The following is a 12,169-nucleotide window of genomic DNA, read 5'->3' as shown; positions in this document are numbered from 1 at the left end:
ATAGAAATCCTAGACAGGATAAAAGGGTTCAAAGTAATTCAGCTCTTTTATAATCCTTAGTCAGACCCCAAGTGCTCCTCTCCGCAAATGCTGCCAGTCCTGCTGAGTTTTTCCAGGTATTTTTGTTTTTGCTTTGGATTTCCAGCATCTGCAGTTTTTTGCTTTTATTACTAAAATTATTTGATTACAGGCTAATGTGTAAATACAACAACAAAATCAAATAGAACACAAACAATCATTTATAAATATAACACTCAGTAAACACAATTGTTATATTTCCTCAACATAAATCGTGTTTGAGTTGACTTCAGTCGCATACCAACTTGTCAGGAGCTGTTGTAACAAGGGCATAAAATCAGTATCAGTATTAGTTAGTCTGCAACAGATGTGACTCAACCTGTTGCACCCAGTTTCATTTTGTAAAACCAGCTGAGAGGAAGCAGCTATTTTGAAATCATTTTGTTTAATAGCTTTATTTATACTCGTGGAAGACTCATAATGTTGACCCATTCTTTTTCTGGTCTCCCTGTAGATCCAGATGCCGAGCAGGATGCGGCAGCGAAACTTGCCGAAGAGCGAGCTGAGATAGTATCAAAGTATGACAAGGTGAAGTATTTTTAACCTGCATTTTATGTGAGAATTATTTTCTCTTTTTTAACATTGCTTGTGGAGTTAATGACTGCTTCAGACATTCTGTTGAATTTGATTACAGAGGAATGTAGGCTGGAGGAATAAAGACTTCCTTTAAACTGTCCCAATTCAATGCAAAACTTGGTGGGCATTTCCTGTTAGTCAAGTCTTGCTTTTATGCATTTTTCCTTTAGAGGCTATCAATCTACTGTCATGCTAAATTAATCAGTAGCATTACATCTAACTATCAGAGAGCATGGGCCATTAATGAGGAATAGGATGCACCTTAGCCAGCATCTTCCTATTTTGTCTGGCTTTATCCATTGCTTAATGTATTCCTAACCAAATTATCCCAGGTTGACAGTCATTTTGGAGATGATATATTGTAAAAATATACAGCTCTGTATGTAGTGTAGTATCCTACTTCTCTCTTATACATTCAAAATATAAGCAGCAACTACCGAGAGAAATTGAGCCCTTCAATGGTAAAACTTACTCTATTGGGTCCCTTTAATAGTAGAAGATTGGATAAAGGAAACAGTCGATTTGAGGAAGTATCTATAGGTATTTCATTACATTAATAAGCATTAATATTTAAATGTCTGTTTGCATTCATGGAACATCCATAAATGATTGTGTAGTTAAATTGAAAAATTAAGGTGTGAATTGCCTATGAAATGGAATTATTGTAATGTTGTTTAAACTCATTGGTTATAATTAAGCCAGCTATATCTGTTGGAAAAAGAAACTGGGTGTTGTTTTCAGCTATATTGCACTTTCACAAACAGCAGCTGAAAATCTTCTCTTTAACCAGGCCATATTATAAATTTATGCAGCCTCCTTTAAATGCTGAGGGCAAGGAAATTGTGGTTGGATATCAGTGACTGTACTTGTACAATTTATAAGGGCCTAGAAAATAATTTTGTTGTATCACTCAGCTTTGACCTCAGCATCAGATTCAGCCCCAGTCCCAAGTTCTGCAAAGGCCCCCTCACTAACATCTAGGGATGTGCCAAAGTTAGGAGAGCAAGCCAATTCCTTGATATAGCTATGCTCACACAAACATGGCTGTCAGCCAATGTCCCAGACTCCTCATCACTATCCCTGGGTATGTGCTGTCCCACTGGCAGAACAGAACCACCAGGTGTGGTGGCAAAGTGGTATATAGTTGGGTGGCAATGGCCCTCTTAACATGGAATCCAGACACCATGCAGACTCATCATCAAGTCAGACATTGGCAACGGGAACCCCCTTTTGATAATGACCTTTCCCTTTGCAGATAAACTGGCTGAGATGGCCGAGTCCTGAAGGACATAGTTGCCAGACTGCAATTTGTTGCAGGTGGTGAGTAAACCAACATGAGGAGAGAAATCATCTTAAGATCACCCTCACTAATCTGCTGTCGCAAATGCACCTGTCCATGACATATTTATAGTGTGACCATTTTACAGTCCTTGTGGAACCAGTGACCTTATTTTTATTCATTCACGGGATCTGGGCTTTGCTGGCTGGGCCAGCATTTTTTGTTGCCCATCCCTGGTAGCCCTTGAGAAGGTCGGGATGAGCTGCCTTCTTGAACTGCTGCAGTCCATGTGGTGTAGGTACACCCTCAATGCTGTTAGCAAGGGAGTTCCACGATTTTCACCCAGCAACAGTGAAGGAATCGTGATATATTTCCAAGTCAGGATGATGAGTTACTTGGGGGGAACCTCCAGGTGGTGGTATTCCCATTTATCTGCTGCCCTTGTCCTTCTAGGTGCTAGTGGTCATGGGTTTGGAAGGTGCTGTCTAAGGAGCCTTAGTGAATTCCTGCAGCGTATCTTGTAGCTGGTACACACTGCTGCTAATGTACGTTGGTGGTGGAGGGAATGAATGTTTGTGGATGTGGTGCCAATCTAGTGGGCTGCTTTGCTCTGGATGGTGTCTAGCTTCTTCAGTATTGTGGGAGCTGCACCTATCCAGGCAAGTGGGGAGTATTCCATCACACTCCTGACTTGTCCCTTGTAGATGGTGGACAGGCTTTTGGGAGTCAGGAGGTGAGTTAGTCATGCTCGATTCCTAGCCTCTGACCTGCTTTTGTAGCCACAGTATTTTTATGGCTAGTCCAGTTCAATTTCTGGTCAATGGTAAACCCCAGGATGTTAATAGTGGGGGATTCAGTGATGGTAATGCCATTGGACATCAAGGGGTGATGGTTGGATTCTCTCTTGTTGGAGATGGTCATTGCCTGACACTTGTGTGGTGCGAATATTACTTGCCACTTGTCAGCCCGTGGCTGGATATTGTTCAGGTCTTGTTGCATTTGGACATGGACAGCTTCTGTATCTGAGGAGTCGTGGATGGTGCTGAACATTGCGCAATCATCAGCGAACATCCCCACTTCTGACCCTATGATGGAAGGAAGGTCATTGATGAAGTAGTTTAAGATGGTTGGGCCTAGGACAGTACCCTGAGGAACTCCTGCAGTGAGCTGAGACGACTGACCTCCAACAACCACAACAGTCTTACTTTGTGCTAGGTATGACTCCAACCAGCGGAGAGATTTCCCCCTGATTTCCATTGACTCCAGTTTTGGTGGGGTTCCTTGATGCCACACTCTGTCAAATGTGGCCTTGATGTCGAGGGCAGTTACTCTCATCCCACCTTGGGAGTTCAGCTCTTTTGTCCATGTTTGAACCAAGACTGTAATGAGGTCAGAGCTGAGTGTCCCTGGCGGAACCCAAACTGGGCATCAGTGAACAGGTTATTGCTAAGCAAGTGCCACTTGATAGCACTGTTGATGACCCCTTCCATTACTTTACTAATGATCAAGAATAGACTGATGGGGCAGTAATTGGCCGGGTAGGATTTGTCTTGTCTTTTGTGTACAGGATGTACCTGGGCAATTTTCTACATGGCCGGGTAGATGCCAGTGTTGTAGCTGTACTGGAACAAATTGGCTAGGGATGTGGCAAGTTCTGGAGCACAAGTTTTCAGTACTATTGCTGGAATATTGTCAGGGCCCATCGCCTTTGTAGTATTCAGTGTCTTCAGCCATTTCTTGATCGCACATGGAGTGAATTGAATTGGCTGAAGACTGGTATCTGTGATGCTGGGAACCTCCGGAAGAGGCTGAGATAGATCATCCACTTGGCACTTCTGGCTGAAGATTGTTGCGAATGCTTCAGCCTTATCTTGTGCGCTGCTGTGCTGGGCTTCTCTATCATTGAGGATGGGGATATTTGTGGAGCAGCCTCCTCCAGTGAGTTGTTTAATTGTCCACCACCATTCACGACTGGATGTGGCAGGACTGCAGGGCTTACATCTGATCTGTTGGTTGTGGGATCGTTTAGCTCTATCACTTGCTGCTTGTGCTGTTTGGCACGCAAGTAGTCCTGTGTTATAGCTTCACCAGGTTGACACCTCATTTTTAGATATGCCTGGTGCTGCTCCTGGCATGCCCTCCTGCACTCTTCATTGAATCAGGGTTGATCCCCTGGCTTGATGGTAATGGTAGAGTGGAGGATATGCTGGGCCATGAGGTTATAAATTGTGTTCAAGTACAATTCTGCTGCTGCTGATGCCCCACAGCGCCTCATGGATGCCCAGTCTTGACTTGCTAGATCTGTTCGAAACCTATCCCATTTAGCACGGTGGTAGTGCCACACAGCACGATGGAGGGCATCCTTAATGTGAAGGCGGGACTTCATCTCCACAATGAATGTGCGATGGTCACTACTTTTGATACTGTCATGGACAGATGCATCTGCAGCAGGCAAACTGGTGAGGATGGGGTCAAGTATATTTTTCCCTCTTGGTTCCCTCACCACCAGCCGCAAACCCAGTCTAACAGCTATGTCCTTTAGGACTCGGCCAGCTCGGTCAGTAGCGGTGCTACCAAGCCACTCTTGGTGATAGACATTGAAGTCCCCCACCCAGAATACATCCTGGGCCCTTGCCGCCCTCAGTGCTTCCTCCAAGTGATGTTCAACATGGAGGAGCACTGATTCATCAGCTGAGGGAGGGCAGTACGTGGTAATCAGCAGGAGGGTTTCCTTGCTCATGTTTGACCTGATGCCGTGAGACTTCATGGGGCCTGGAGCTGATGTTGAGGACTCCCAGGGCACCTCACTCCCGACTGTATACCACTGTGCCACCACCTATGCTGAGTCTGTCCTGCCGGTGGGACAGGACATACCCAGGGATGGTGATGGTGGAGTCTGGGACTGTCATCAAGCTATTAACCTGTATAATATTTTGGAAAATATTTTTCTTTTAAAATAGAGGTTTAACCTGAGGGTATGTCTTAATGGTTAAAGCCAGGTAGTCTGGGTGATTTGATATTGGGTACTAGTTTTGATATGTAAGAAGGATAGCATGCATTTGCATTTTTTGAATAGAGCATTCAAGAAGTGGGGTGAAAATTGATGCTTTTCTAGCAGTTCCCATTCTCTGGAAGGCGTGATTCCGTGAGGACTAGTTTTTGCTTGACTAGTCTGTGAGACAGCTCTCCCAATTTTGCCATGAGCCCCCAGATGTTAGGAAGAAGGACTTTGCAGGATCAACAGGGCCGTGTTTGCCATTGTCTTTTCCGGTGCCTCGGTAGCTGCTATATTACTCATGAAATTGGCATTATGAAAGGGGTTTCATTGTTAAAAGGTGAAGTTCAGAGAGGTTGTTGATACAATGAGAATTAACATTCAGTGGGGCTGGTAGATACAACTTCAGTAGTTTTTCGGGTGTGCAGAGCAGAGGCAATGTAAGATCAAAAGGCAGCTGCAAGCCTCCAACTGGCTCCACAGTGAAAAGAACCTAATTTTGAATTTGTAAGGTGAACATGCTTTGCCTGCTGTTAGGTTAAGTCTATGGGTTGCTGTTGCCTTAATGGAGATTAGTTTGGGAATTTGTTAAGTTATGATAGCAGTAATTTGTAGCCATGTGTACATATATTTTTAACCTGTATAAATTAATAAAACGTTTCATTTAGTTTAATGTAAAACCTCGAACTAGTGGTCTGATTCCTTAAAACACTTAAACATAACACTTAAAATTATTGGTTATGACAATTGTTTTAAGTTTCCCTCTTGGATTTTTAAAATAACTCCGCTTTACCAACTGCATCGGTCATAACAGGGACATTATCTGTAAGGTATGATTCCGTGAGGATGACTACATCAGGCTGTTGTGTGACTAGTATGAGATAGCTCTCCCAATTTTGGCACTAGCCCCCAGATGTTAGTAAGGAGGACTTTGCAGGGTTGATAGGGCTGCGATTGCCGTTGTCGTTTCTGGTGCCTGGGTCGATGCCGGGTGTCCCGTTCGGTTTCATTCCTTTTTTTGAGACTGTAGCAATTTATTACAACTGAGCGGCTTGCTAGGCCATTTCGGAGGACATTTAAGAGCCAACCACGTTGCTGTGGGTCTGGAGCCACATGTAGGCCAGACCAGGTAAGGACAATCAATTTCCTTCCCTGAAGGACATTAGTGAGCCAGATGGGTTTTTACAACAATCGACAATGGTATTATGGTCATCATTAGACATTTAATTCCAGATTTTTATTTATTTTTTATTGAATTCAAATTCCACCATCTGACGTGCAGGATTCGAACCTGGGCTCCCAGAGCATTACCCTGGGTCTCTGGATTACTAGTACAGCTACAATACCAATACCACTATGCCATCGCCTCCCCCAGACCCCTGTTCACACTGAAGCTACCCTTCACAGTGTTGTGTAGCTCGATCAAACCACTAGATGACTTAGATTCAGAACAGATTTAGCAGCTCAATAGTGCACATCCACGAGGGTCGATGGGTCTTCTGCAGCAGCAGAATTGCATTCCACCACAATCTGCTATACCATTGTCTGGCAAATCTGTGCCATTTCCAAAGGCATGGACCAACCCTGGTTCAGTGAGTATAGAAGAGCATACCAAAGTGCACTTGAAATGGGGTGCCAATCTGGTGAAGATACACAGGACTACAGCCATGTTAAACAGCAGAAACTGCGTGCTATAGACACAAATAAGCGATCTTGCAATCAGCATGTCATCTGAGCTCTGCTGTACTGCCACATCCAGTCCTGAATGCTGGTGAACAATTAAACAGCTAATGGGAGGAGGAGGGCCCATGAATATTCCCATTCTCAGCAAAGGAAGAGCACATGTGTGCAAAAGACATGGTTAAAGTGCTCACAACCACTTTGGCTAGACATGCCGAGTAGATAATGTGTTTCAGCTTCCTCCTGAGGTTCCCACCATCACAGAAGCCAGACCTTAGCCAGTTTGATTCACTCCATGTTATATGAAGAAATGGCTGAGTACACAGGATACAATGAAAGCTTTGGCCCTGACAACATCTGTCTGTAGTGCTGAAGACTGGTTCTCCTGAAACTTACCAAGCCCCTAGCCAAGTTGCTCCTGTACAGCTGCAGCACTAACATTTAGCCAACAGTGGAAATTTACCCAGATATTTCTTGTCTGTGTAAAGCAGGATAAACTTAATCCAGTCAGCTACTGTCACATCAGCCAACTCTAGAACATCCTATCAAATTGCACTTAAACATCAAAAACAATTAGAATACTCAGTTTGGGTTCCTCAAGGACTTCTTGGCTCCAGGCCTCATTATAGCCTTCATCCAAACATCGTCCAAAGACCTGAATTCCATGGGTGAAGTGAGAAGTGCCTGCTCTTGTCATCAAGGCAGAGTTTGACTGAGTGTTCCCCCAAGAAGTGTAATAAAACTGAAGTAATGGGTTTGGAGGGAGGGGGACCATATTCCTTAATATCTTTGATTAGCACAAATCTCTCGAGCACGTAGCGATAATTAACAATTCGTCTTTACGGGTGGAAGTGTTTCCTAATTCTTGCCTGGAAAAGACCATGGTCCTAGGTTCCCCAACCAGTGGAAATAGCTTTTCTCTTTTAATCTTATTAGTTCCCTCTATATCTTGAAAACTTGGATCAGATCATACCTTAGCCTTCTAACTTACAAGGAATGCCACTCTTGTTTGTGTAATCCCTTCCCATCATTTCACCATGGAGCCCAGCCATGGTAAATCTTGGCTGCACTCCCTCCAAGGCCAATATATCCAGAAAAAACATACCATAATATAACATAGCTAACACAAAGGATGATCGTTGTGTTTGTTCGAGGTCAGTTATCTCAGCTCCAGGACATTGCTGCAGAAATTCCTGAAGGCTGTGTCCTAGGCCCAGCCATCTTAGCTGCTGCATCAATGACCTTCCCTCCATCATAAGGCCAGAAGTGGGGATGTTCGCTGATGATTAGGCAATGTTGCCTTCCATTTGCAATCCGTCAGATACCAAAGCAGTTCATGCCCACATGCATCAAGACCTGGACAACACTCAGACCTAGGCTGCTAAGCGTCAGATAACATTGAATCCACACAACTGCTCGGCCATGACTGTCTCCAACAAGCAGAGACTCTAACCACCTCCCCATGATATTCAATAGCACTATGACCATCGCATCCCTTACCATCAACATCTTGAGGATTACCATTGTCAAGAAAATTAGCTGGATCAGCCGTATAAATATTGTGACTGCAAGAGTAGGCCAGAGGTTGGGTATTCTGCTGCGAACGATTCCCATCCTCACTCCCCAAAGCCTTTCTACCATCTAGAAGGCACAAGTTAGGAGTGTGATGGATTGCTCTCTCTTTGCTTGGAAGAGTGCAGCTCTAACAAGACTTGAAACTTGGCACCCCATCCACGTATAACAATCACTCTCAGCACCACTGGCACACCGCGGTTGCAGTGTTTATTATCTACAGCATGCAGTGCAGCAACTTGCCAAGATGGCTTTGACAGCATCTCCCAAATTTGCAATCTCTGCTGCAAAGGAAAGCAGAGGGCAGCAGGCACTTGGAATTCCATCACCTCTAATTTCCCTCTTAAGTCATGCGCAATTCTAACTACGGCATGTAATGCCGTTCCTCCATTGTCACTGGTTCAACATCCTGGAAGTTCTGACTTAACATCGCTGTGGGAGTACTTTCACCACGTGGACTGGAGTGGATCAAGAAGGCAATTCACCACCACCTTCTCAAGGTCAACTAGGAATGGGCAATAAATGCTGGCCCTGCTGGGGATCCTCAAATACCAAATATAATTAAAAATAATTTATAACAGATATTAGTGCTTTTTCATGTTTGGGGTTCTCTCTGTTTTGTGTATGGTAGGGTCTTGATTTTTGCATTCCTCGGAGATTCTGTTTGTTGTGTGAATACCTCAGTGTATGTATAGTCATTTGTCTGTGAGGTGGGTCTCAACTTTTGTTCATGGCCATTTCAAATTTTGCGGATCGGATGTTTGAATTTCCTTTGCACCTTGGCTTGTAGTTCTACAAATTGTGCAGCCGATTGTGCGGTTGATGTGGCATCATTGTGAAGTGCCCAGCTCCAAAATGTTGGACATCCCTGTTCTATGGAACGCCGTCCCAAAAGACAATTCATTCCAAAAGCTTGATACCAGCAAAATCCCATAGTTGGGCAGGCTGTGAATGGAGTTAGAGGAGGCCACATTAATATGAATAGTTGCAGTATCTCATCTCAAATTGCATGAAAGCTGCTGCAATACCAAGGCAGTGGAGGGCAAAGGAGAAATGGAGGTTATTGCTGATGCTATTAGATTCTGTGCTGAATACAATAGTGAGCTTGTTATTGGCAAGGATGTGGGTCACATTACATCTTGAAGGCCTTCATTGTGATCAGTGGTAGAGTTGGCGTTAAAGTGCTTTGTTGCCAGCCTGACTGCTTCTATAGTATAAAAGTTCACCCATGCTTCAATATGCCTTTTTATCTAAAGGTTTGAATTTGCCTTAGTTGTAGAGGTTTGAATAGAGCATGGTAGACTATATGTATATATGTCCAACTTAGAGATTTTTCAATTTGAGTTCTGTTTGCATTTTCTTTCATTTTTATGATTTTCTTGTACCTTTTTTCTAAATGCTCCATGTGATGAAATATGCAAACTGAAGCAATCCGAGTTTGAGAATGCATTGAAGTAGTTGATGGTGCTTGCAGTCTTTACCAAAGTTGCATTTTTCACTAATTGGTTGGAATATCAGATATAACGTGAAGGATACCAAGCAATTGCTATATATTAGAGATAGAAGTCAGCACAAGTGCCCTTGTGAATAGAAATATAGGAAACTCAAATGGAAGCACGAAGAAAAAGATAATATGAATGCATTGCATCAATATCCCTTCAGAAGAGAACAGTTTTACCCTGACCTTCAAGGGACATATTGTCCTTTCAGGAAAGCAGTAGAAAAAAATATAAGACACTATCAGTTGTGTCTGTCATTACATTGTATTTTATGATTCACTCAACCAATGTACTCTGTCCTGACTGCTGTGTTTGGTTTTATAAAGTGAAATTTTTCTTGCTTAGAGGCAAGTCTAAATCCTCAGAGAGGCAATTTGCCATAGCCTGCTTCCCAGCGTTGAACAAGACATTTGTTTACCAATTATGGTAATTATAAGGCTTATTTACAAGGCTTTGGAGTATTTTTTTTCTTCTGTGTGTAGCAGTGTAATATATATGCATCGACAGTGAAGGCCAGATGAAAATAATTCACTGATCAAATTTGACCTAAGGGCTGCCTGTGGACATGGCCACAACACTATGGTGGTCTGCAGCAGCTTTCCACTTCTGAACTGCAAGCAAGTTATTAACGGTAACGGATGAACCATTACGTTTCAAGGAAGATTTGGCTGGCGTGTTAGCACACTGCTCGGGGACAGATTGGGGAGCAGCAGCCTTTCTCAGAACGTGCTTTAGCTGAAATAGATTCCTATTCAGTGCACACACAAATTTTGTGTTCATTCAGCCTTAGTGCTGTAAGGGTTGATGTTTCATGTGGTTGCTACTGCTAATGATTTAAATAGTTTTGTGTCCCGTTCCAGATTCCTTAAATCAATTCTTTATTTGATTTGTATGAGATTAGAGGCTTTTGGAATTTCCTGTTGGTGTTTATGGGATTAGATTTGTGTTATTTGTCATATTCTAATCAGTATCTCTCTAGCTCATGATTTTTTCTTCAATTTTCTCTTCCCCCAACTCCATCCCACAGAACAAGTGTGGTTGTCGTAGTAGTTAAGTTTGTTCCCTTCCATATTTCTACTCTGCCTGGTAGCTGGACCTAGAAGCAAGACTTTGGATCAGGTTCCTTGTTTTTCATTGTGCACTGTTATTCCAGTATTGACCTTATTCTGAAAGCTTAATGTTTTGTCTCAGCAGAACATTTTTCCCTTTATAATTAGTGGTTTGATGTTGCATGTTGAGGATATACAGCTGGAGTGTTTCTTTTAAACAGGAAAGCCAACTGAAGTGGTACTGATCTTTATAATCGATGGTATGAATGCAATGCTTAATTGCGAGATTTCCCAAGATAAATAGCCTCATGAATGAGCTGATAGGGCAGCTGGTCTGTTTGTATACTGGATTTGGATTTGGATGTGCCTATCTGTTTGTCTCTCTACAGCTCAATAACTACAACTTGGAATAGATCCTTGTCACTGTTTTCCCACCACCACACCCCCCCACCACTTGAGTCCCAGTCATTTTGCTTGCAACAAAATTCTTGAGGAAAATAAGGTTGAGTAACCTGATTTTTGAGTTTTCCAAATGGATTTAGAAAAGCATACTGGCTCGCAGTGTAGGGGTTTGACACCACGTAAATGTCTCATGGTGGCAATTAGAGGCTTTAGAGCTAAGTTAGTGGCTGTGGTACTGAGCAACCCAAAGGTTATGGGTTCAAATCACATCATATTACTGCTAAGTTGTGCACTGGAATTGAATTGGCCCGGTTATTTATGGGTTAGTGTGAGAAAAAAATGAGCTGACTGACGTATTATTATAAAAAATCTACTTGAATACTAATGCTCAACCTCCGTTTGACTCAGTCCCGCACTGCGTTGCTGACTCTTAATTCCTTCAGGGCAACTAGGGTTGGGCAATTGTCATGAAGATATTAATGTATATAATATTATTGGAAATTATTTTAAATTGGACTTGTAGTGAGGCCTGTGCCAATGGGTGTGTGTCTTAATTGGACTAAAGCCAGCTAGTCTGGGTGCTTTGACGTATAGTAGTTTTGAGGTGTTAACAGTAAGGTAAACAGTACATTTGCATTTTGTTGAATAAACTATCCGAAGATTGGCAGTGAAATCTTGCACCTAGCTAGGGGACACCAAGCAATATTTTAATATTACTAATAAAATTGGTACCGTGAAAGAAGATTTATTATTAGAAGAGGTGGAGTTCAAAGGGCCTGTTTATGTGCATAAACAAAAATTGCTGTCTGAGTTGCGTTGCTCTGCCTTTAGCTTTGCAAAAATGACATCTCATCTCATTGTCAGTTTCACCATTGAAATACAGTAAATGGCATGAAACTGTTGCACTGCTGTGGGTAGACATGAACTAAACTCACCATGGAAAGTCAAATTAGCATTTCAAGTCAAAATGCACTTATAACAGTGTTTATTACTGCCGGTAGTCTGAGGCACTGAAAATTAAATGTTAGAAGTGTGGAGT

At 42.7% G+C, this 12,169-nt stretch overlaps 1 protein-coding gene across 3 annotated transcripts in view; it reads left to right on the top strand.

Moving 5' to 3' along the window:
- usp6nl (USP6 N-terminal like) overlaps positions 1-12,169 on the top strand; it is a 242,110-nt gene that overhangs the window by 94,078 nt on the left and 135,863 nt on the right. For all 3 annotated transcript variants that reach the window (XM_078553022.1, XM_078553020.1, XM_078553021.1), the window contains exon 3: positions 533-606. In XM_078553022.1, the coding sequence (XP_078409148.1) occupies positions 533-606 (74 nt within the window). The remainder of the gene's footprint in view (positions 1-532; positions 607-12,169) is intronic.

The sequence above is a fragment of the Cetorhinus maximus genome, chromosome 12 (genome assembly GCF_964194155.1).
Source record: "Cetorhinus maximus chromosome 12, sCetMax3.hap1.1, whole genome shotgun sequence".
NCBI classification, from domain to species: domain Eukaryota; kingdom Metazoa; phylum Chordata; class Chondrichthyes; order Lamniformes; family Cetorhinidae; genus Cetorhinus; species Cetorhinus maximus.
The sequence above is the reverse complement of the archived record's forward strand: the minus strand, read 5'-3'. Positions and strand labels throughout refer to the sequence as shown.